General features: G+C 40.2%; 1 protein-coding gene across 1 annotated transcript; it reads left to right on the forward strand.

Moving 5' to 3' along the window:
- Positions 1 to 2,014: 2,014 nt before the first annotated feature.
- Positions 2,015 to 26,337, forward strand: znf407 (zinc finger protein 407). Its single transcript, XM_072668743.1, has 9 exons — positions 2,015 to 2,091; positions 3,205 to 6,042; positions 7,596 to 7,710; positions 13,307 to 13,381; positions 16,104 to 16,270; positions 17,468 to 17,551; positions 17,791 to 17,911; positions 20,106 to 20,284; positions 24,933 to 26,337. Exons 2-9 carry the CDS (start codon positions 3,240 to 3,242, stop codon positions 25,802 to 25,804), a joined length of 4,416 nt encoding a protein of 1,471 aa, XP_072524844.1. The 5' UTR covers positions 2,015 to 2,091; positions 3,205 to 3,239; the 3' UTR covers positions 25,805 to 26,337.
- Positions 26,338 to 26,818: the final 481 nt, after the last annotated feature.

The following is a 26,818-nucleotide window of genomic DNA, read 5'->3' on the forward strand; positions in this document are numbered from 1 at the left end:
TGGGAAGCTTGAACTCAGCTAATGACGTCATTAACGCGCTGGCGGAGCTGTGGGTAAAAAATGTATAACAAAATAAGGCACGCAACTATATAAAAAAAATACAAATGTATGTTTAATTTAGTCATTCTCACTACAGTACAGTATTAATGTAGTTTAAATGTTGGCTGGTAAAAAGAGGTTAAATTTGTGAAATTGTTAAACTAACGACTGTCCATTTAGGATTGTTTTCTCAACAGTATTCAAGAATGACCAGAACTTCACTTTAACTTCACAAGTGGTGTTAGAAATGGTCTATTTACAGCACGTAAATGTCATTACAGTCATATTTAATAGTACGAGAAACTCAGATTTTATAATACGTTTATAACTGTATTTTAAATACATTATATTTTAGGTTTTTAGCAGCAACACTTAAACGGTTGCTGCTATAGTCCATACTATAGCTTACTCTCATCCACACTTGAACATATTAGTAATGTAAAGTATTAATGCTTCTTTCCGACAAAGACACTTGAATAGAAATCAGCCAAATTTAGACTCTTCTTCACATTCATGTGCATCACCCAGCAGTATGGGCGCAACAAATTATATTCACGAAGGGGAAATAGATTCTGGCCGAGAGCAGCATTCTTTCTGCCCTCTTCATTTCAGCTCCTGGGTTATTTATTTAAGTAGGCTATATAAACTGCATTGCCCAGGGGGAGTTGCTTGATGCTTACCTAACTCAGTTCTCTTGACAAGTCTAGAAAAAAAAGTACAGAGACTGAGGCTTTTAACTGAGCTGAGGTGGGTTTAAACACACACACACACACACACACACACACACACACACACACACACACACACACACACCAGTGCACACCTCCATGATATTTAGTCTTATAGAGATTTATTCTTTTATTAATTTATTATATATTATTTTTTAGACATGATCAAATGAATAGTTTTGCAAATGGTTTTCCCTTTGCGTAAAAATGTTAATGTTAAAGTGAGCATCAGTAATATAAATAATTTTATCTGGATTTGCTGCTACCGGCCGATGCACACACGAATACGTGAATAAGTGTACTTGTACTTTTTGTTTCTTTTTCAGTATAATACTAGTCTAAGTTTTGGTGAGCAATGATTGGGTTAAATTTGTCAAACGCTAAACTGAAAACCGTTTAATCAGGGTTGTTTTCTTTTCAGTATCTAGGCAGGTGGAGCCAAGCGAGCACTTCCATTGGTCCAGACACCACAAACTGAGCTGAAGGTTCAAAGTGGCCACCTCAGTATTGTATTTATTAGTGGGAAACTTTCCTTATGTGACTTTTCCTGCTTCCAACACAGCAACTTCATAAACGGACTGTTTACTTGCTTGCCATATATATAATACCCCTTGACAGGAACCTTTGGAAACCATATGTTGGCATGTTATGGCTAATTGGTGTTCACATTTTTAAATTAGATTTATTTGTGTAGTACTTATTTATCTGTATTCGTCAAATTTATATTATTTTATTTAATATATCTTCTTTCAAATATTTGTTAGCAGTGTGGCACAATGGTGCTACATGTAGTGTATGTGCTGCACAGTTCCAGAGGCCTGGGGTTGTGTGTTCAATCCTTGTCTTACTGTCTGTGAGGAGTAAATAAAGTAACTGACTTTGCATTTATTTTCCTTTTATATGCAGTTTACAGGTAACTTTATGCACTGACCCTGACTTTATGTGTATTTGGGTTCATTATAATGTTATATGGAGGTTTACAGGTAAACATACTGACCATTGCCTTTATATTTACTTGGGTTTATTCTAATGTTTTAATAGTATTTTACAGGTTAACACACTCACTTTATGTGTATTTGGGTTAATTCTTATGTAATATTGCGTTTTGCTATACACAACCTTACTCGCCATTGGCTTTATGTTTATTTGAGTTTATTCTAATGTTACATAATAACGACAATAATATTTTCCTTTTTTTGTAAATTTCAAATAAAAGGGGCTCTTTAGTTGCGCAGCATGGATGTGACGTCACAAGCTCTGTACGGCGCGCCGCTTGCGACCGGGACAGAAAGCGCGGAGTGACCGAAATTGAAGGAAAGAAGAGGTAAATGAGGCGATACGGGGATGTGAGTGCTGTTGTCTGATTGTGGGTTATGTTTGTGGCGATCAGTGTTCGTTTTCAAATGTGTCCTTATCGTTTGGTGCCGCTTAAAGGACCGAATCTTGGAGGTCGTTAGGAAGTCTTTTTGGGCCTCTGCGCTGCCGTCGTTTCTGAGCCTGAGCGTTAAGGCCCACCCCTGCTGTGCTCCTATTGGTCTGGAGCGTAGCTTTATGTCATGCTATTGGTTATTTAACACGCCGCTTAACTCTTCGTCTCAATAGGAAGTGGGTCAACTGGTTGTTGTAGCGCCGAACGAGAGGAACGGTTTTTGCATTAAAATGAGATGTTTTCTGTTTTGAATAAACACTGTATTACGTTTTATGACGACGTAGTTTAAAATGGTATATACTTTATGACTGGATGAAGTAAGGACTGAAAAACTAAGCTGAAGTTAGCAAATTATTCCAATTTTCCGTTGCACCTTAAGTGGTTCAGCAGTTACAGCAGTTAGCCTGTGGCGCCAACATGTAACTGCTGCACCATTTAAGGTGGAACGGGAAATTCTAAAAGGAAGGAAAAAATCAGCCTCAACTCGTTCAGTTCGTTAAATGTTAGCTAGCTACGTATTTTGGTATTTCGCATCCCAATAAACGAAACACAGTTAATGACGTATACCCAACTGATGTCTTGTTTATTTATTAATAAACCAGTGTTATAAAGTAGGAGTGTTTAATAGTAGACTACAATAATCCATAATACTGTATTAGAGTGTAGTATTTGTGTTCAGTTGTTGGTTATTGGACACTAGAGAGCAGCAGACTGCAAGCCACCAAGGGCCTCATTTATAAAACATTGGTCTAAATTGGTTTAAAATACAGCTTTTAGAACATCATAAATGTGGATGTTTGGAATAAGGCAAGTTTGTAGTCTGATATATGAATATTTAAGAGAATGAGTGTTACAGCTACAGGCACAGTGTATGATTGGCAAACCTGGTTTTTAGATAAATCATTAATATTTAAATGCAAATAAACACATTTATATTTTTTGTAAATGAGGCCACAGATATCTACATAAATGTTTGACTATTTTTACAAACGTTACTCTTATCATCAGTTTCACAGGGAAGTCTGATGGAGCATTAATGCAGGATGGATCACCTAAAGAGGAAATTACGGTCAGGGAAGGAAATGGCAGAGAGCAGTAGAGCTAGATGCTCTCTCACAGAGGAAACCCTCTCTGAACCTAAAAGTGCCAACGCAGATAATGCTGACACAGTGGATGCATCAACATCAAAAGAAAATGAAGTAGCTCAGAACGAATCTCTTGGAGACAAAGAAAGCTGTGCTTGTTGTTTCTGTGATTTTGTGGCAAAAACTCCAACTGCACTGAAAATCCACTCTAAAAGGAAACACTCTCAAGGGTCTCTTATCTCACAAACAGAAAGTGTCCCTCAGAGAAATGGTGGTGAGTCCGCTGTTTCTGATATGAAATCCATTAAAGAAATGAAAAATCGCCCAGATGCGGATGAAGGAGACTTGTATCAGACTGAACAAGAAATGACTTTACTGATCTCACAGGAACAATTTGAGACTACTTCCAGTTTTGAAACAGAAAACCGGCTGGAGCAGCCTGATGCTGAAACACCTCAGAAACACTCTGAGCAGTCAGCAGGGGGCAACACCAGCCCTACACGCATTCTTCTGGAAATGGTTGACCCTTCATTAGCTGCAAGCCAAAATAAAGGACTAGATCAAGGAACGACAGTAGCTGAAGACATGGCAAATGGCCAGGTTGGTTTAACCTGTAGACCCGATGTGGAGGGTAAGCGAACCAGCAAAAGGGGGGCAAAGCCTAAAGTCCTGCATGCGTGCTCCCACTGTGGCCATGTGTTTCGAGATAGGCCCAGTCTGGAAATGCACATAAAGAGACGACACACAAAAGAAATGAGCTACTTCTGTGAATGCTGCTCGTATTCCTGTGTTGCCAAATGTGATTATGAGAAGCATTGCATGAGCAATAAGCACAAAAAAAAAATGTCAGAGAAGAAAGAAGCATCATCTGACGCTAAGGGGTCTAGTTCTGCAGTGGGCACCACTGAGCTCCAGTGCAGTAGCTGCTCTTTCACAGCCAACAGCGCCGACCTGCTTAGCCACCACATGAAACTGCAGCATGGCGCGGAGAGCATGCTGCACTGTAAGGTCTGTCACTACACCTGCACAGCCGAAGCGATGCTGGCGCACCTGGAGGAAGAGCCCCACCTGCAGGCCGCTCAGCAGAAAAATACCAGTCCACTGTACCAGGACTGTGTGGAAAATGTTCTGGTTATACGTTCAGAAGAACAAAGAGATGGAGAAGAGCAGGAACTTGTTCCAGAGTTTCAGGAAAGTGCAGAAGAAAACTCACATTTCATTCCTCCTAACAGACAGAAGCGTGGGAGGCCGAAGTCAAGTCATGTGACCACTTGCAGCCACTGTGGCCTTGTCGCATCCAATCCCACAAACCTCAGCGTACACATCCGCCGCAAGCACAGCCGCCTTTACAGCTTCTTCTGCAAACTCTGCAACTATTACTGCGTAACTAAAGGTGACATGGACCGCCACTGTGAGACGAAGAAGCATATCAAGCATGCACAAGTGGGCGGGGCTGGAAGGGCTGTAGTGTGCTTGGACACTGAACAGGGGGCACATGCCAGTGAGGAGGAGGCGGTGTGGCCTGCTCGGACAGAGGGAGTGACTGGAGAGGAAAATGATGGAGATGAGGTGGAGGAATCCCAGAGTGACGTACCTTGCAAGAAAACCAAATATGATTTGGTGAACTCATGCAGTCACTGCGATTTTGTTGCCCACTCTGTGGCATCACTCGTGCTTCACGTGCGCCGCAAGCATACGCGGGACTTTGAGTTTGTGTGCCTGGCGTGCAGCTATTATGCCGTGACACGCAGGGAGGTTTCTCGACACATGGCCACGGAAAAGCATAAGCAGAAACGGGAGATGTACCTGCAGAAGCTGGACAGGAGAGACTCTTCAGAGCTTGGCCAAGACATGGATGTCGCACCAGCTGATCGAATGACTCTTGCTGAAGATACGGGTTCTAAGGCACCAGATGCTTCTTCATCTAAAGGCTTGGGGGGTTCAGCAGAAACTCCTGGAGGAACTGAAAGGGGAGAGAACGACGTGACCACAGAACTGGTCACTGAGATAAAAGAGCCAAACCAAAGTACTGCTGAAACTTTGGAGCCATCAAGCATCCCAGAGGAGATGGAGGAAGAAGATGATGAAGATGAGGATGAATCGTTGGAGATTAAAGCTGGCAGTGAGAACCCGACTTTAAGAGTTGCTTCTTTTGACGAATGCATCTTTTCCCTTAAGGCGCAAACTGAGGATCAACAGGAGGGAACCGAAGGAGAACAAAAACCAACTACCAGCACACTTAGTGTACAGGAAGTGAAACAACTAAGACCAGTGGGGGGCGCTGTGACCAAAGGAGCCACTCCTAACCCACGGATTCGCTGTGAAGACTGTGGCTTCCTGGCGGACGGGCTAAGTGGCCTAAACGTCCACATCTCCATGAAGCATCCATCCAAGGAGAAGCACTTCCACTGCCTGTTGTGTGGGAAGTCTTTCTACACAGACAGCAACTTGCAGCAACATCTGAGCAGCGCTGCACATCTGCGCAATGAGCAGGGCAGCGTGGAGGAGCTGCCAGAAGGGGGTGCCAGCTTTAAATGTGTGCGTTGCAGTGAGCCATGTGGTACCGAACAGGAGCTTTTCTTGCACATTAAAGAGAAACATGAGGAACTGCTGAGGGAGGTTAACAAATATGTGTTGGAAGACACTGAACAAATTAACCGAGAACGGCAGGAGAACCAGGGTAGTGTCTGCAAGTACTGTGGAAAGGTCTGCAAAAGCAGCAACTCCATGGCCTTCCTGGCTCATGTGCGAACACACACAGGTACCACAGACTGATTCTCACAATACTCATAAATATGTCTCTTTCATATTTTTATATAAAAAAAGATTAGTTACTTTACACCTCAAACACATGGTAGGTTCAGTGGGCCCCAGTCAGTAAAAGAACTGTCAAGCAGTACAGTCACTGTCATGCTGGAATTTTACAATCAGACCTTCTCCATGCAGACATTATAGTATTAGTCTGATGTGTCAAATGGTCTTCTGTGAAACAAATGAAGAAGCCCAGAAGGGCCCAATTACATTTCACTGTTACATGGATAAAGTGTCCAGATACACTTTAGGACTACTGTGAAACCAAACTGTATGGAAGCTTAGCAGCAGTTAGGCCTCTTTTCCACTGCAAGGCCAAATGGTTCTGAGCACAGAGGGCAACCATACTGGTGGCTTTTTCACGTGGACACGTGGGATGTTTTCTCGGCATGGTTAGGTAAACGAACCATTCTGTGGGAGGGCTTAATGACATGAGGATCTGCTGTTTGGCTCCATCTTTGCATCACCTTTGTGTTGCAAGATCCTTTTATATTTCCAGTACAGAAAATGCTAGGGAGAGACTCTAATTAGTACAAAAATAAGCTTACTTTTCTTCTAACATTGCTACCATGGCATTAGCACAGCCCGGCTAACAGGCTAGCTAATATTGCTACCATGGAATTAGCATGGCCCCCTACCGGGCTCGTCCAACATTGCTACTGCAGCATTAGCACGGCCAACTCTCTTAATGGAAACTAACATAACTTTCTTAAGGCAAATAGTTAAAAGCGGATTGCAGTGGTTTCTGTATTAAAAGTTTATTTGTAACAGCTGTGTTGGACCATGTTCATGATTTTGTGACTGCATATCGTATTTTATTACGGGACCACAGCTATACCTTGCTGCATGATGTCATCACACAGATCAGGCAAAATCGTATTGTTTCGCACAGTACATCTATAGTTCTAGATGAACTTGCCTACTAAAAAAACACTCAAAAACACGACCATTCTACGACCATTGACTCAACGTTGGGCTTTGAGACATGAGGGTTTATCCTCTAAATGGTGTAATTCAAGCCTCAGTTCGTTGGAACACGGCCTGTGCTGTGTTTAGCCTGCTAGCTTAACTTATCTAAGCCTAGATAGCTGATTACAAAGTCCAGTATTATTTTGCACAGTATATCTATAAAATGGGCTCCTTTTATGCATGCAGATTACACAAGGCAAACAGACGAATTATGGCTTCAGTAAGTTAGCTAGCATTCGCTACATTAGCCTTGTAGTTGTAGTGCAACACTAAAGAACAAAATGGTCGCATAATTATCATTAAGACAAAGTGCGCTTTCTCGTCTTGCATTAGCGACACAGAAAATGGCAAACGGATCCGTAACCGGTCTAACTGGTCCATACTGGTGAGGAATAGTACAGCGCAGCCTTTGTAACCATTTGGCCGCAGTGGAAAAGTCAGTACTAATGAATTTTGTCACTTACTAATCTTATCACTACACTAATTAAGCTCTGTAATTGGTTATCAGTGTTTATTTATTTATTGTGTTTACAGGGTCGAAGCCATTCAGGTGTAAAATTTGTAATTTTGCTACGGCGCAGCTTGGAGATGCACGGAACCACGTAAAGAGACACCTAGGGATGAGGGAGTACAAATGCCACATCTGCGGGTGAGTGCTTTAGCTTTAATTAGTCTCAGGGGGGTTCAGGTCAGACTACTGTGACGGCCACTCCAGAATCTTCAGGTGGGGTTGAGTTTAATGTCATGTTGTGTTCAAGCAAACCTAGATGAACTAGTTGTTTTTCAAGCCTCTGTTAACTGGAATACAATCTGTGTGGTAATGTTTAGCCTGGTAGCTAAACTATCTAAGCCTAGATTGCTGGTTACAAAGTCCAGCATTATTTGTCCAAACCGTAGACTGTATATAAGAGTGGACAGTACATCTCCGTTCACTTCAATTGCAAACCCTTGAAACCAAAAGATGACCGAAATAAAAACTTTCATCTTGTTTTTGGGGGGTGGGGGGTGGGGGGCTTTTCTGAACCAGTCGATCAGACACAGTTGTGTCATTAGCTCAGCAGTTAGCCAAAAGCAGCTGCATTGGGCTGTCTGATACTCAGATGATCTGTTGCCGAGCCAGCTAAGCAAAGTTTAGCGGGTGGGATGCAGATCCAAAACCATGGGAAAAACTTGAAATTTAGCTTTCAGTCCTTTCAAAACTGTCTGCCAGCCAGACTTGATTTGCTATCTTGCTAAATGAGCTAAGGCATACCAGTGTTTCTCTCCTGATTCAGAGCAGCTTAACATTTATTGAATAATTAATTTAAAATTGTGCTCGGTGATCACTTAGTTTGTCACCCTGGGAACAAACTCTGTATTCTGTTTGCTTGGTTTTCATTTAACCAGTTAAAATAACACAGAATTCACTGCCTGGTGCTTTACCATAGTTTTGAGAAGATTTTGTATCTATAAAATGTGTAAAATTGCATATCATTAAAATGTGGAGGGTGTTGTGCAGCAGAAAATGTCCTCAAAGAAAATGAGTGTTTGTTCAGACTTACTACATAAAACTCAAAAGACACAAGTAAGTTCACTAGTGGGTTTCGATAGTAAATAAAATGGCTATTGTTTATGTAGTCATGGCAACACCTGGTTCCATTCATCACTGTAAGGATGTAAGGAGTCCATAAGTTTTTCTACAACTTTATGTGAACCACAATTTCACACCAAACCTACTCTGAAGATGTTAATGTAAAAATCATTAAATCATCTGCAGCAGGGAGCATGTTTCATGGTCAAAAATGTTAAACTATTGTTAATGTGACTGTAGTGCAGTGATTCACTATGTGATTGAACACATTTCTATACTGCCTAAAAATAAGCACTGCAGCTCTGCACTCACTCACTCACTCACTCACACACACACTTTTACTGTGTTTACAGAGTGGTGTAAAGGGGTGGTTGTTTTGGGTTGGTTTTGGAGGCGGTGTAGTGTCCTTTGAGGTTGAGGAGAGCCTTAGAGACTGAAGCATAGTTAGGGTCTAGGGTTTGGTGTTGTGGCATGGGATTTGGGGTTTATGGTTAGTGATTCAATAAATGGGGATTACAGGTTAAGGTTGAAAGATAAGGGGTTTGGAATGACTGTTTGAAGATTAATGGATTATTAGACTGAGGTCTGATGACGGAGGTCTGAGGACTGAGGACTGGGGATTGAGGACATTTGTCTGAGAGGTGTAAAACACAGAAAGACACTTTGAGGACATAATTAAACACTGCTTTACTCGCCTCTAAATTAATACTGTCAGTAAAAACTGCACAGAATATGGAAATTCGATTGCCGACAGCAGGAAAGCATAAATCGGCAATAGGCTTGGCCAGATGCAGAATATGCAGAGCTAAATACTTTAAAATGCAAATCACTACTCCTAATTTGCATACAGCTGAATTGAAAGCAAGTGTTCTTCCTGAAAACCCCTAGAGGTAAAAGTGTGTACGTTCTTGTACTACTATCTCTGTGAGGTCCACAAGTTCCCTCAATGACAGTAGAATATTGACAGACTTTTGTCTGGTCCCAAGTTTATTTACTTAAGTTTAAATTATTATTATTATTATTATTATTATTATTACCAACATAAAAAAGAACACCTTCTCTAAACTCTCATGCCGGCGGCATAAGGTAGGTGAACTGTGTTATGATGCTAGTTGAAGGCTAAAGGGTTCTGATGTAGGAATCTTGAAGTTCTAGATAGCACGGTGAATGTGTTCACTATGGCGTTGTGCTTTATTGCTGAACATCAGTTATGTTTGATGTGTGCTGATTGTTACTGTGATTATTGCTTTAATGATTGCTGTGGATGAGTTGCTGCAGGGGGTGATGGGAAACAGCGTGCCAGAGCGGAGCGGCTGTTGTGTTTTTGACATTCCCTGCAGAGTAATCATCGTGTTATTCTACGGATCTATTTAATCAGCAGTGCTGACAGTTGTGCTTCACTTAATACACAGAATAATGAACTAATTATGCAAATCCCCCCTTAATTAATTAATGGCTAATTTCCAGTGTGTGTGTGTGTGTGTGTGTGTGCATATTTCTGCAGTAACCATAGTGTTGAATAACAATTTTATTATTTAAGTAAGACTCAACCTAAGCAGCAACTTGTCTGCATTATTGATCAACAATTTAATTTATTTAATATCCAGTATAATTGTACAGGAATAAAAGCAACACGCACTCTATTCAAAACATTTGCTAGGTACCGACCACTGCATACCTGGAACACCCCACAAGGCCTAATGTTTGAAGGTGCTGTGACCCATTTGTCTAGCTTCCAGCACTTCAACTTTAAAAGCTGACTATACATTTGCTGTGTAATAAAATATCATCCCTTCACAGGTGCCATTGTAACTAGATCATATGATAGGTACGAGTATGTGAATGAAGAGAGATTTCTATTATATGTTGTAGACTTGTACTGTTGCTGTTCTGATTAGTCAGAGAGGGATAATGGAAAATAAGAGGAAGCTTTGAGAGCAGAGGGAAAAGAGATGATGATGGCGATATTACTCTGGTGTGAGCCAAGCCAACACACAGCAGATGCACCTACAGTCAGTGTGTTTAAACAAATGCCTATTTCTAAACAGACAGAGACAACATTTTAGTGCATTTTATGCTCAGGTTAAGATGTTCTCTGAAAGTTTTTCGAGTTTTCAGATTAGCTTTAGTGTTTACGATACACAAAAAGTCTTCACAGCACTACACAGTACTTCTATAAAAAAAAGCCCCAAAACTTTAGTTGTCATTTTAGAAACCAACCAGATTGAGTTAGGCTTAGCTTGATATGTTGCTAACAGGTTACAGCTTACAGCAACAGTTTACTCAGTGTACTGTTCTTTCAGTATACTGTTCAAAATACTCAATACATACAGTGGAGGAAATAAGTATTTGACCCCCCACTGACTTTAAACGTTTTAATACAAAGAAATAAATGAAATGTCTCATAATTTTATGCCAGCTTTATTTTAACAGTGACACATAGAATATCAAAAGAAAAACTGAGAAAATCACATGAAATGAGAAATAAAAATGAACTTGAATTTCATTGAAGGAAATAAGCATTTGACCCCCTAGTAAAACATCATTTAATACTTGGTGGCAAAACCCTTGTTGGCAAGCACAGCAGTCAGACGTTTCTTGTAGATTTTTCTTGTAGAAGGTTTGCACACACTTCAGTGTAATTTTGGCCCACTCCTCTCTGCAGATCATCTCCAAATCCTTAAGGTTTTAAGGCGTGCATTTGGAAACACAAAGCTTCAGCTCTCTCAATAGATTTTCTATGGGATTAAGGTCAGGAGACTGGCTAGGCAATTCCATGACCTTGATATGCTTCTTATAGAGCCACTCCTTTGTTTCCTTGGCTGTATGTTTTGGGTTGTTGTCGTGCTGGAAGACCCATCCACGGCCCATTTTCAATGCCCTGGCAGAGGCAAGGAGGTTGTCACCCAGGATTTTGCGATACATGGCCCTGTTCATCTTCCCGTCGATGCGGTGAAGTTGGCCTGTGCACAAGAACCCCCCCCCCCCCCCCCTCCACCACCATGCTTGACGATGGGGATGGTGTTCTTAGTGTCTCAGTGTATTACCAATGTTTTTTTGGAGACTGTGGTCCCAGCTGCCTTGAGATCATTAACCAGCTCCTCCCGTGTAGTTCATGGCTGATTTTTAACCTTTCTCATGATCAATGAGACTCCACAAGGTGATATCTTGCATGGAGCTCCAGGCCTAGGTCGATTGACAGTAATGTTTTACTTCTTCCACTTCCGAATAATTGCACCAACAGTTGTCACCTTCTCATCCAGTTTCTTACTTATGGCTTTGTAGCCCATTCCAGGCTTGTGTAGGTCAACAATTTTGTCCTTGACATCTTTAGACAGCTCTTTAGTCTTGCCCATGCTGGAGATGTTGGAGTGTCACTGAGTCTCTTGGCAGGTGGCCTTTTACACAGGTGACAATTTGGGACAGGTGTCTCTCATGCAGGTAACGACTTCACTGAGATTAGGGTGTGTCAGTGGTCTGTGGGAGCCAACATTAGTCATGGTTTTTAGGGGATCAAATACTTAGTTCCCTCAATGAAAATGCAAATTATTTTTTATTTAAATATTTCATTTTCTAGATTTTCTTTTTGATATTCCATCTCTCACTGTTAAAATGAAGCTACCATAACAATCACAGACTGTTTAATTATTTGCAAGAGTACAAACTTTCAAAATCAGTGGGGGATGAAATACTTATTTACCTATTTGTTTAAACTGGTGTTTAAACTGGTTCTGATCTGTGTTGTGAGCTATAGGTCTGGGGTTTCATCTCAGCTCAAATTAAATATGGTTGTTAAATGGTATTGGGAAAAGACACACTGTCTCTACCATTCTCTGTTATTCATACCATTTCTCTGTATTCTCTGTACGGTTGGGGTGACGTCCATACCATGATGGATTGTTACACCTCTGTTGTAACATTCAATAAACATATAGATTATTGAAAAAATGTGAATCAGTGTGTGGATCATATTGGCATATACATTATTGAGCTTCCTTTACACTTACTGTAGTGTATTACAATCTGTCTGACTTAATGTGTGGATCATATGAACATTAAAGTGAACCCTATATGTATATGTATATGTATGTGTGTGTGTGTGTGTGTGTGTGTGTGTGTGTGTGTGTGTGTGTGTGTTTAAGGTGAATTTGAAGACCTGTCAATTACTGAGAGATGTGTGTATGTGTGTGTGTGTGTGTGTGTGTGTGTATGTGTGAGAGGTTGGTGTATGTGTTGTGTTCCTCCCTTTTCATTGTTTGTGACAGCTGGAAGCTGCAAAGTGATGTGTGTGTGAGTGTGAGGGAGAGAGAGAAGAGTATCTGCCTCTGCTGCTAAACCAGTGCTCCTGCTGCTCTGTGTTATTTGTAAATACTTTACACACATGCACACACTCACACACACTTACTTGATTGGATGTAATTGCTTTTACAGGAATGCAGCATTTCCAGTGGAGTGTTTTACATGCAGCATTTTCAGTACATTATTTTAAATGCAGCGTTTTCAGTGCAGTATTTTCAGTTTAGGATTTTTTTTAGTACATAAAGTTTAGGGCAGCATTTTCAGTGCATTGCTTAAAGTGCAGCATATTTAGGACCTATTTTCAGTCAATTCAGTAAGTACTTCATTTGTCAGTGTTTTGTGATTGATCCCTATGTTCTCTGTGGTTTTTCTGCAGATGGGCTTTTGTGATGAAGAAGCACCTAAACACACACCTGCTGGGCAAGCATGGACTGGGCCAACCCAAAGAAAGGTACTAGCCAGACTTGTGTGTTACACAAACTGGGTTACACACACACTTGTTTTCCCTCTGTGTGTGTGTTCTGTCAGTGTGAGTCTGTGGTGTGTTGAAATAGAGTTGTGAACACGTGAGAATGAGATGTTAAATTCTCTTCATTTTGTCACACACACACAAACATTCTCTTTCTCTCTAAGCGTATTTCTTCTCATTATAGTATAACTCGCTCTAATTGATGCGTCTGACAAAACACCACATTAGATTTGACAGCTGATGGCAGATATTAATAAAGTAAACACACCATATGCTTCACTCATGCACACACACACACATATACACACACAGTACACACTCAGTCCTGCATGTCAAACACACACATGACACGCTTGAATACACACACAGTCCTGCGTGTCAGCCGTTTTCTGCCACAGAAATAGCTCAGATCTGCAGGGTGCAGTTAGTGTGCAGAGGAAATTATGGGTGGTGTCATACCATGTCCAGGTGAAAATGTAATTGAAAAGGTTAATTACTGAAGTAGAGAGGTAGTGAGTTAGGGAGTTGGTGAGTTGTTGAGTTGGTGTGCTTCTGGGAGAGGTGTTGTGTTAGTACATTGGTGTATTAGCGATTTGATGAGGTGGTGTTAGTAAGTTGTTGAGGTGGTGGGTTAATTATTTGATGGTGGTATTGATGAGGTGAATTGTTGAGCTGGGGTGTAAGTGAGTTGGTGGGTTAGTATGTTGGAGTGTTAGTCAGTAGTTTAGTTGGGGTGTTGGTGTGTTAATTGAGTAAGTAAGTTGATGGAGCAAGGAAGCAGTCGGTGTGATTATGGGGGAAGTGGTGAGTTGGTGTGTTAGTGACTTAGTGATTTGATGAGTTGGGGTGTTAGTAAGGGAGTTGGGGTGTTAGTGAGTTGTGTTGTTATGGTGGAGTGTGAGAGGGCTGTGTTGTTGGCCATTGAGTGTAGTGTAGCTGTCAGGTGGAAAGGGGGATGAATTATGTGTGAGAGTTTGAGAGGAGTTGAATCTGTATGATTCTCACCCTGAGTATTTTTAGAATACTGGGGAGATCTGCTGCTGATGAAGCGTGGGAGGGTGTGTACTGTGTTAGAGGTGTGTGTGTGTTGTGAAAGGGGACAGTATGATGAAGATGATTATGATGAAACTGTGGACTTTGACAGGCTGCCAGATTCTCCCCCATTCTCTGAATATCTAACTCCCAACTTCACAACCTGTGTGTGTGTGTCTGTGTGTTAATACTGTAGTCGATATTAAATGTAATTGATTACAGTTCATTAAAGTTTGGTTGTTGTTCAGTTAAACACATTAATTGTTAACAGTTAAATTTATTTAAAAAATGTATGTGTGCAGAGTGGTCAAAGTGTTTGAGTGTGAGTGTAGCTGTATTTCAGCAATATATTTAAAAACATTTATCAGCATTTAAGAGTATGGTGTGTCAGAAGGAGATTTAACACAAAATATAACAACTGATTTTAACTAATTTATTTTAAAAATACTGTGTCTTACCTAAGTTGTGGGGCTGTATTATTTGTTGCTATTAGCCGACAGTCAGCATTGCGGTAATTGGATCGGATCAGGGGACTTGACCGGAACCTACTTACAGTAGCTAGCAAACCAGACCCTAACAACCACAGGATTTATTCTTATTATATTTCTTCTTCTTCTTAATAATAATAATATAATTCTTCTTCTTCTTCTTCTTATTTTTACTACTACTACTATTATTATTATGATTATTATCAACTGTAATATATTAATCTGTAATAGCTGTAATTAGCTGTAATAATAGTATATCTAGAACTAGAGGTTTGATTTTAGCAAATTGCTAATATATATGGTTTAGGTGGTAAAATGAGCATAACAGAAAGTTTGCGGTGTTAGCATGCAGCTGTAATTAATAATGCTCTCTGTGTGTGAATGATGCTGGTGTTGGGGTTTGTGCTTATAAAAGCTAGTGTCTATTAGGCCTGATGTTTATTAGGGCTGATATTTATAAACGCTGGTGGTAGGACTGATGTTTATTAGTATTGGTGTTTATTTGGGCTGGTGTTTTAGTGCTTATGTTTATTAGTGCTGATGTTTATAAACGCTAGCGTTATTAGAGATCATCTTCATTAGGCCTGGTATTTATTAGGGCTAGTGTGTTTGTGATACTGAAAGTTTGGTTCAGATTCGAACTGATGAGCACATGGTGCAGGCATGGCTTCAGGGCTCTTGAGCCACTGCCCTGAACTGACCGTGATTAATGAGCCTCAAACTGTTGTTAATTACACAGTGGTGATCTTTTTAAAAAAAAAAATTATCTCCAGCATAACGTTCAATGTAACTTCATGGTTTGTTTGTTTGTTTTAGAGGTGTTTTTGAAAAAGAACTGAGAGCAGACATTTGAGAAACCACTTAGTCTCACACACAATCAGTTTTACAATTTACAGGATTTTCATAGGTAGTATTTACTGAACAAGACACATACCTTCTGTAGACACTTACATTTATATAGAATGTATACCTCCTGTAGACACTTACATTTATAATTAATTTAATGATATAATGTGTGCAGTAGTGTATATATAACAAGTATAAATGTTAGTTGTGTACAGTAGCTATGTGACGTATTACTGAAAGTGTATATATTATTTCGATTTTTGTCTTTTTTTGTGTTTTTTTTTCCTTCTGTGTATGTGTGTGTGTATGTGTGTGTGTATGTGTGTGTGTGTGTGTAGGAAGTATGAGTGTGAGCTGTGTGAGCGGAGCTTTAGTGAGAAGTGGGCTCTAAATAATCACATGAAGCTTCACACTGGAGACAAACCGTACAAGTGCAGCTGGAAGTCCTGTCACTATGCCTTCCTCACCCTGTCTGCAATGAAGGACCATTACAGGACACACACAGGTGACCAACTCTGTCTCTGCATCTCTCTGTCTGTCTGTCAGCAGCAATTGAATGACGCCATGTATGTAAATGAATCACTGGTGATGGAGGTTCTGAAGATTAAGACAACAGTGAGGTTGTTAACAGCAGAGTGTTGATCTGAAAAAATACACCTCCCTGCTCTGCTTTCACACACACACACACACACACACACACATACATTTAAAAAAGGTTGTACGAGTACACACTCTCTCTGCAAAACAAAAACAAGTGTCTACAGAAACAGTAACTTTACAGGAGAAGCAGAAACTGACTTTACTGGCAAAAATCTGTGAAACAGATAAAAATTTATGCCAATGAAAGTGGATTTAATTCTGAGGGATATTAGTGTTTCTATTGATCCATTCATCATTAAATCCACTTATACTCCAATTGCACTGACTGAATCGGTATCAGCCCAATATTTGCACTTACATAGTTTTTTTTTTTTGGTTTGTTTGTTGTGTACATAGAACATTTATGTTTGCATACTTTGAAAACAAACATTTAAACAAGTAGGAAAAGCCAGTCATAAATAGTTATACATTATACTTTTACATTAGCACTTTTTGTTTCCATGTGGTGTTTTTTTGGTTCTGTTCAAAAGTTGAGTTGAAGCAACTTGCTTAAAGGCCATTGAAGTTTAGTACCTTTTTACATAGAGATGTATACTTGAATGTGAAATTGCTACATATGCACTTTCTGTTTTCATTGCTCTGAAATGTTCATTTTAAACACCAGTTAAAAAAAGCTATTTGTTGAAGCTTAGCAAGATTATGCTTCCCTACTTGCACATGTTACTGAATTGTGGCATTTTTGGCAAATGTGCAGTTAATTAGTAAATGCTATTCTTTCAAACTTTTATTTGGGATAGGATATAAAAAAGTAAAATCTATACAAAGAGAAAGACTAAAATATCAGGATTTAAAGCCATCTATGAAATATTTAATTCAGAGTTGGTATCAGTATTGTGGAAGGAAGGTATTGGAAAGGAAGAAGTGGTATTGGTGCATCCCTACTTACACTGGTAGAAAAATACAAATCAATAGATCATCAATTCACAAGATAAATGCAACACTGAACTTAACACTGTACTGTACAAACAGTAAAACACTCTCTTTTACTTTCCATCACCTCTCTTTTTCTCCCTCTGTCTCTATTCTTTTTTTCTCTCTGTAGGTGAGAAGTCATTTCTGTGTGATCTTTGTGGTTTTGCCGGTGGGACTCGACATGCCCTCACCAAACACCGGCGCCAACACACAGGTAACACACACACACACACACACACACACACACACACACTCTCTCTCTCTCTCTCTCTCTCTCTCTTTCTTTCTCTATCTCTCTCTGTTATTGTACTGATCATGTGACACAGGCCGATAGATAGATGTGCACACACATACACACATCACTGAGTGTGTGGTATTAATTTTGAATCGTTTTTTTATTTATTTATTCCAGAGTTCAGAAAAAGCATGTAAACCTAATGCTTTGTATTGCAGGTGAACGACCATTCAGGTGCCAGTTGTGCAATTTTGCGTCAACGACCCAGTCTCACTTAACCAGACACAAACGCGTCCACACAGGAGAGAAACCCTACCGCTGTCCCTGGTGTGATTACAGGTAAAACTATGCTACATCTTAAACCTTTCTTCTGTCCCTGGTGTGATTATAGGTAAAAGTACTTTAAACCTTATTCACCATACCCTTCACTATATTGCTGTGATTTCAAGTATCAAGTATACACTATACCCTAAAGCTGCCACTGATGTGACTAAACAACACTAAACAACTGTTTTGTTAGTCGAATAATTTATAGATTATTGAAATGATTAATCGATTCGGATTATAATATAATATATATAATAATCAATTAAATGTCATGTAGCTCTTAACTTTTAAATGTGCCTTGTTTTATAGGTTGTTTTATATATTTTCTAACAATAAAGACAATAAAGATCAATGATTTATCCCAAAAATATTATTTTAAAGAGCTTTTCTGCAAATATATAAGGTACATAAAACTCCAATGTTTTTCCTGTCAATATTTTAAACCAAGGATGTGCAATGTAGCAGCAATAAAATGTTACAAAACTAAATCAGTTTTCCCCTAATTATTCAAATCAGAATAAAAGAAAAAGGGAGACATGTTCACTTCCATTTTATTTATTAGTTCATTAGGTTTTCTTAATAGTTTTATTGAGTTACTGCTTCGTTTGTATTAGTGACTTATTTTGACACGCTCCGGCCAGAGCGTCGACCTTTGCGGTGCAACCAGCAAGCTGATTGGCTCTTTTTGTTAAAGGAACTTTATCAATAAACAAATGCCATGTTAAGCGTTATGAGAACCCCCATTGATACTATAACAAGTGGCCGTTGTTTTGTCGTTTATAACGCCATTCATTTCTCCTGTTTACACGAGTCCATATGAGACTGCCACGGCACTTACATTTATATGGAATGTATACCTCCCGTAGACACTTACATTTATGTGATATCACATTTATAAATAGGTATACATTCCATATAAATGTAAGTGTCTACTGAACATGTTTACATTCATACATATTTTTTACCAACTGTACCCAATTATTTTTCTTTTATTTATTTTATTTTACTGTTATAAGTAATTTATAGAATATTTTATTTAACAAAAAATAATAAATAAAGTTATATAATGTATAAATGTGAGTGTATCCAGTAGATATATAGGATGTGTATAAATGTAAGTAGGTACAGTAGTGTATATATAACAAGTATACAGTGGGGCAAAAAAGTATTTAGTCAGTCAAGTTCTCCTACTTAGAAAGATGAGAGAGGTCTGTAAGTTTCATCATAGGTACACTTCAACTATGAGAGACAAAATGAGAAAGAAAAAAACAGGAAATCACATTGTAGGATTTTTAAAGAATTAATTTGTAAATTATGGTGAGAGCCAGAAATCTTGCTTGTTTGTGGGTGACCAAATACTTATTTTCCACCATAATTTACATATAAATTCTTTAAAAATCCTACAATGTGATTTCCTGGATTAATTTTTTTCTCATTGTTGAAGTGTACCTATGATGAAAATGACAGAACTGTGTATATAGAAGATTATTTAGATTTTTGTCATTTTATTATTTTGTGTATGTTTGTGTGCGTGTGTGTTTGTGTAGGAAGTATGAGTGTGAGCTGTGTGAGCAGAGCTTTAGTGAGAAGTGGGCTCTAAATAACCACATGAAGCTCCACTGGAGACAAACTGTACAAGTGCATTAGTTCATTTTTCTTAGTAGTTTTTTTAAGTTACTGCTTCGTTTGTATTAGTGACTCACAGTAGCAGAGCTCTACTCTCAGCTCACACACCAGAGTGACGGCACCTCACATATGTCTCTGTTCTGCCTTCTTGCTCCGTACCGGTTTTCTCCACACGCTCCATTCGCGTGACAAACAGATGCTCAGTCTGCATGTTTCCGCTGTAGCTTTGCGTCCAGACTGAGGTAATTATTACTGTAAAAAGTAAAAACTTTGGCGATTAATACGTGCTGCACGTGCGTCGCAAACCGTTCCTAGTCAGCGTGAGAAACATACGCAATGAGGTCACCAACTAATCGATTATTCAATTCGTTGGCAACTAATTTGGTCATCGATTTTAGTCAATGAAGTCGATTAGTTGTTGCAGCTCTGCTCTAAACCCTCAACTCCAAACCCTACTGCTCTGCCTCTAGTGCGATTACGTTTTTTTCTAAAAAGATTTTGTGACGATTGTCAGTGCATTAGAGTTATGTTCAGTACAATTAAATTGTACTGAGGTTTGTGTGTGTGTGTGATTTGTCAGGTCGAACTGTGCAGAGAACATTCGGAAGCACATCCTGCACACGGGGAAGCATGAAGGGGTGTTAATGTATAACTGTCCAAAGTGTGATTACGGCACCAATGCTCCAATGGAATTCCGCAACCATTTGAAGGAAAATCACCCGGACATCGAAAACCCTGACCTGGCCTACTTGCATGCAGGTACACAACTGAGCATTTCCTTCTTCTCTTATTAATTTCTGTTATCCCCCACTTTCTCAGTTTTTATCACAATACCTAAATTGTGCATTGTGTGGTTTTAATATTCACCCTAATCAGACACTAGCTAAATCTCAGTATACATCACAGTACACACATTATTAATTCTAATGAGAGACTGTGGCACTACCTTAGTCTATATTACAGTATTGACATTTAGAGTGTTATTAATTAAAAAGAGAGAGAGAGAAAGAAAGATGTCACAGAAAGATGTTATGTTTACATTTACATGCATGCAGTAAAGCGATAACGTCTGTATAAAGCGTTTTTTTTGTGCAAACAGTCTTGGATAGTGAGAAGCGAACAGAAAGCACACACAAGCCGGTGACAAATGACCAGATTATGTGCAATTCAGGGATTAATAACTCCTAAATACTATATATTTACCAGAACGGAGACTTCATTACTAAGAGAAAACTATGGGAAGGAGATACAGAGAGTTTAATAAGAAGATGTGAATAAAGATTTGACTGCAGTAAAACTTTAAACCTGAAACAGGTCTCTGACCTCTATGTTAGCAGGTTGTATTGTGTGAGTCTGTGTGTGCCACAAAACTAAAAGTCTGACTATATCAAATAGATGATACAACATGAACACAGGTCGATTTTATCTTCAGGGTCTCTGTGGTCACCATTAACCACAGTTGTTGGTCTGTGTGCGTGTGTGTGTATCGTGTCTTTTCCACAGTTTAATGTAATAAGGCAGTAGAGTTTGGCAGGATCAGAATCGAAGCAGAGATTACAGACTGATGCAAAGTTATCCTGCTTTCTGATTGGTTGCTGTTGAAGTGGGCTGGCGGCCTGGGGGGCCAAATGCACTCTGCTCACGCTGACTCGCCTTTCAAACACATAGATCAAACACTGACCGCTCACACACTCCCACACCATGATTGACAGCCTGTGTTAGTGTGGCTCCCCCTGCTGTGTGTGTGTGTGTGTGTGTGTGTGTGTGTGTGTGTGTGTGTGTGTGTGTGTGTGTGTGTGTGTGAGAGTGAAAGCGAGACACAGAGAAAGGGGAGGGGGGGGTCTTCTGGGCGAGTGAGGTGAGGATACACTGAATTTATAAAGCAGTGCTAAAAGAGAGAGAGATTCCAGCTGTGAATTGTTCTTGTGTATCTAGAGAAAAAGCTGGATTCATAACTACTATCAAGTTGTTGATATTGATTTGAAAAAGTGTATTTTTATTATTTGCACTGCACAGATCTGTTAGTGATTGAGCATTTAAAAAACACTACTAACCTTACATACTATAGGAACTTTTTACCAGCATCAAGAAATTGGAACAACCACCTGTTTTGTTTGGCTCAATTGTAGACCTACTGGCTGTACATCATCCAGTTTGAGAGCTTTGGCTCTGTAAGGTTTATTTGATACACATGCTAATTCTGACAGAATGTAATACACTACAGGAAGCGTAGGAGTCTTGCTATAATGCTCTATAATGTTCAAATGATCCACATGGTAATTTTTACAGACTGTAATACACTACAGGAAGTGTAAGGAGCTTCTTATGGTTGGTTTGCAGTAAAGCTGTTTTCCAGTGTAGTGCTCTGTATTTAATAATGATAATTATATGTACAATATAATGCCCAGAGCATAACGTCCGATTTATGCTTCTATGTCAGAACAATGCAGTGCTCAGAGTGGCATAGCGGTCTAATGCGCTACTATTATGGCCCGAGGGTTGCGAGTTCTAACCCACGCCATGCTGCTTTACCATTGGTGGCCAGAGTCCAAGAGAGCACAGTTGGCCGTGCTCTCTCCTGCTCTCCCCTCATCACTTTTGGGCGATATTGGCTGATAAGGACATCTGTTAGATGATGAGGTGTGTTGTCTTCCTGGCGATGGCGCCTCAATGGTAGTCCGAAAAAAGATGGTGGCTAGCTTTGCATGTATCGGAGGAGACGTGTCCTCACTGCAGCTTCCTTTTAAGGAAGTTTCAGACCGCTCTGAAATAACAGTTTAACCCATAAAAGTAAACTGTGAGTTTGTGTTTTTGTGTCCGGTTAACATGTTGTGTGAGACATTTTAAGAACTAAATGGTCCAGTCACAGCTTGCTCTGTCAGCTTTAGATCTGACAAAAATTAGAAGATCTGTGTGTGTGACTCCCTGTAACCTAATTAAAGTTTGGGGGAAAAGCCACTCAAAGAGATTAACCCTAAAAATGGTAAATTAACGCTAAAATTGGAGTATCACAACCCCCCTTTCAGACACACACACACACAGAGCATGAAATCATTTGTGACATGTGTGGGGGAAAAAAGAGAGAAAGAGAGAAAGACAGGAAAAATATGAGCGTGTGGGGGGTTGGGGAGATTTTGATCCAATTTTGTTTCAACAAATGATATGTGATGTGTGTTTCATATGGTTCTTCACGTGTGCCCTAGTACAAACAATGATTCTGTATAGAACCCTGACAACCCAGAGGACCATTTGGATGATTACATCATTCTTTGTCAGCTTAAAGGGTTCTACGGACTGGTGGAAAACCTTTTGTAGATGGCTCTTTTACAAATGGTTCAATGAAGCACCACTATTGCAAGTCATAAGTGTGTATCTTAAAAAAAAAAACATAATACCGTGGGGGATTGTAAAAAAGTATTAATTATATTTTATATTCATTACACTCAAAGGGACCTATTCCAAGCATTTTTAATTCAATTAAAAATTCTCCTTTTAAATGGTGAGCAGACAGTCCTCAAAAACTGAGTGAGCGAAGGAGGCCACCAACACACCAAAAACTACTCTGAAGGAGTTAAAAGCTTCAGTAGCTGAGATGAGAAAGACTCTGCATACGACAACTGTTGCCCCAGTTCTTCACCAGTCAAAGCCTAATGGAAGAGTGGCAGAGAGGGAGACTCAGAGCCAACTGAAAGAAGGTTCTTTGGACTAATGAGATCAAAATTGAGCTCTTTGGCAATTGACTAGACCAAACACTGCACATCACCATGGTGGTGACAGTATCAGTTCAACTTTGACACACAACCACACACTAGAAATAATAATACAGCTGGACGTACAAAGAGGGAAAAGCTAAAAGTGTTTGTGTGTGTTTAATCTCTCTGGCAGCAGATTCCAACCACAGACCTGTCATTATAATCATTTCCATTATCAGCTTTATATTCTTTTAGTATCCAATCTTTATTCTTTCAGGGATGTACCCCCTTCTCCCTTTCCACCACCCTAGGTAATGTATGTGAGCTGCCACTCTGACTGAATGACAGCTCTCAAGAGGCCTATGGAAATCTGCTGTGTGTGTGTGCATGCATGCGCAAGCGTGGTGTTGATGTTCATATCTGGAAACCAGATTTTTTTTTGGTGCTGACTGTCAGTCAGTGCGATTGACAGCTCTCAGGTTTAAAGGCTTGTGCCGAGACAGGCTCTGTGTTCTAACACACACACACTTATCTCCCGTCACTCGCTTTCTGAGGTGGTGGTAAGATTGACTGTAACACTGATGTGATTAGTGATGGTTACAGTAAACCCTGATGGTCGTTTCTGCTCACTGATGGCAAATTTACACAACATGCATATATATATTTACACACAAACAGATGAGCCAAAATAGTATGACCATGGGCCTAATGTGCTTTTGGTCCTCTCTGTGCCACTATTTTAAATTCCTCTACAAGACCACAGTCTGACTGGGGGCTTTATAGTCCTCTACCCCACGCTTGGTAACCTCAAGGCTTGTGTCCATGGCTGCTCCAGAGTGTCATGTTATTGGCCAGTGTTTTTCTATGGAGATTATACATGCTGTGTATGGACTCCTATGTCAGCACCTAAGTGGGGGCACCTTAAAGGTTACCTGAATACTTTGGACATATAATTTAATTTAGTTTGTAATTAAGCATGTATGTGTAATATATAACCAAGTATGTAATTACATTTAGATATTTTTATTCCAGAATTACACAATACAAATGACACATCAATAATCATTCTTTGCCATCCTAAAACTGAATGTGTGTATTGCATTTAATATGCTGTGTGAAGCTTGTTGTGAAGCCCTCACCACAATAATGGGTTCATCTTATTAAGCCTGAAGTAAAACTGCTCTCACCTTTTCTGTCTCCCCTTACAGTACACACACACACACACGGTGCAGACATAAGCCTGCCCTGGACAAAACTACTGTTTAAAATTATAAATGAATATTCAGAGGAAAGAGACAAATTCTTCTTAAAAGAGAAAGTATAAATTGGCGGACACTGTAGCAAAATCAGATTTTATCTCTGCTGGAGCAGGGTGTGTAAGCAGGGCCAAAGGGCAGTGATTACATTTGAATGCTAATTCTGGAAAATAGATTAATATGTGCTGCTGTTGTGGCAAAAACATCAGGCCAGTTTAGACTAAGTGTTAAAAGCAGCCCAGAACAGAGAGAACACTGCATTAAGGAGGAGTAAATGTAAACAAAATTGAAAACTTATATTTTTATATACTTTTATAGTATTATGAATTAAGTTATGTAATTATCATTAAGTTTAATACATTTGTTTTGTATTGTTTTGCAGCATCTGTTATCTTGTTGACTATTATTTAATTAATCAATGAATCAGACTGTTAACCAGACAGTTTGTGTGTGTCTCAGGAATTGTGTCCAAGTCCTTCGAGTGTCGTTTGAAGGGTCAGGGGGCATCATATGTGGAGACTGAAGTTGCGTTTGCGCCAGACGAGGGTCGGCTGGGCTCAGAAGCCCTGCAGCAGGTCATCATCATCCAAGGCTATGGCGAGGGGGGCGCTATGGAGCAGGAGCTAGAGGAGTCTGCCGCTGCAACACTGCACACGCTCGCCATGACGCACACGCATGCGCAGCTACAGGTGGCACAGGTGCTGCACATCACTGAGGATGGTCAGGTCATCCCCTGTCACAAGGTAGCACCTTCTGAGACCACTCTTCCTGAGGAAGCGACACAGTACCTGCTGGTGGAGGGCCAAGAGGAGGGCCAGAGTGGACAGGAGCAGGCTGGTGTCAGCCAGGTGCTGTCAGAGTCCTCCACTGCGCTGGATGCCCTGCTGTGTGCAGTGTCTGAGATCGGCCAGCAGGGCAGCGCTGGAGAGACGAAAATCATCACTGCAGAGCAACAGGGTGACACCCAGAGGGAGGAGCATGAGGAAGTCCAGGTATATAGGGAGGTTGTAGAAGGTGTTGAAGGTGTGGGTGCAGAGTCAGTGGGAGTAGTCACACACGTGGTCGGCCAGGACACATCTGATGGGGTGGTGCAGGAAGTGCTGCAGTTTGCTGCCAGCCAGTTGATGATGAAGGAAGGGCTGACGCAGGTCATTGTGAATGACGAGGGGACGCATTATATCGTAACGGAGCTGGACGACTCCACCCTGCAGGTAGAGGGTGCTGTGTATGCGCAGAGTGAGAGTGCAGAGTCTGGAGAAATGGCCGGCCAATTGAGTGAAGATGCGGTAACATATTCACACATCAGCCTTAACCAAGATTCTCAGGAATGAAGGGGATGGGCCGGGTGTCCCTCTTGTCCCTCCCTCTTTTGCTAGCTGTTTGGCTCCACCTGTTTGCTTCATTACTAGCTCAGGTGCTGTAGTAGGCTATTCTCGCTCTGATTGGAAAGGTGTTGCAAATTCTTATTGATTCCACTGATTTACTCATTATTCCAAACTAAATGTTTTTTAAAAGAGAGACAGTTGTAGCTCCAGTACACTGATCTCTTTATGGAGTATTTACAAGTTTTCCCTCCCCCTATCTGTAAAGAGTCACAACCGAATTGTTTATGATGGTATATTAGCTAGAAGTTTTCCAAAAAGCCATACTGTATTTTTATTTGAATTTTTTAACATTCAAATGTCTACATATAAATACGTTTCACTGGTTTTGTAGAAGTATCACAGCGCTTGTTTTGGTTCTGAGCAGTTTGGTAAGCTTCCTTGTTCAAATGAGGATCTTTGGTTTGTTCTGCATGATCTGAAACGTCAAGTGAACGTGGTGGACAAAATCATGCTGACTCTATTCAGTAAAACTTTGCTAATGATGCTTTTCAATAAATTTGAAGCTCATTACTGCCTGTGTTTCTTAAGCAGTTTGTGTTGGAGGAATGTGTCTGTTTGAACTGTTTTACTGTTTCAGGCATTGGGTTTTTCAAATTTAATATTTTACACTGATCAGCTTTAAAATTAAAATCACCTGCCTAATACTGTAAAGATTCCATTAACGCCACCAAAACAGTTCTGAACCATTGAGGAACCCATGGACTCGACTGTCCAGCAGTTCCCTAAAGTCCTGCATGTTGTGAGGTGGGGCCTCCATGAGCATTAATGACCCTGTCGCTGGTTGGTCACACAGCTTAACACTGTCCATTTCTCTCACACAGTGAGCACACATCTCTCTCTCACACACTCACAGCACCTGGCTACGGCTTGGATCAGAGACCAAAGACTCCCTGGGAACCCCTCACATAAACACACACAGACGGAGAGGATGGTGGTGGTGTCTCTGCGGGTGTGTGTGGT

Source organism: Salminus brasiliensis, chromosome 23 (assembly GCF_030463535.1).
Source record: "Salminus brasiliensis chromosome 23, fSalBra1.hap2, whole genome shotgun sequence".
In the NCBI taxonomy this organism is placed as follows: Eukaryota; Metazoa; Chordata; class Actinopteri; order Characiformes; family Bryconidae; genus Salminus; species Salminus brasiliensis.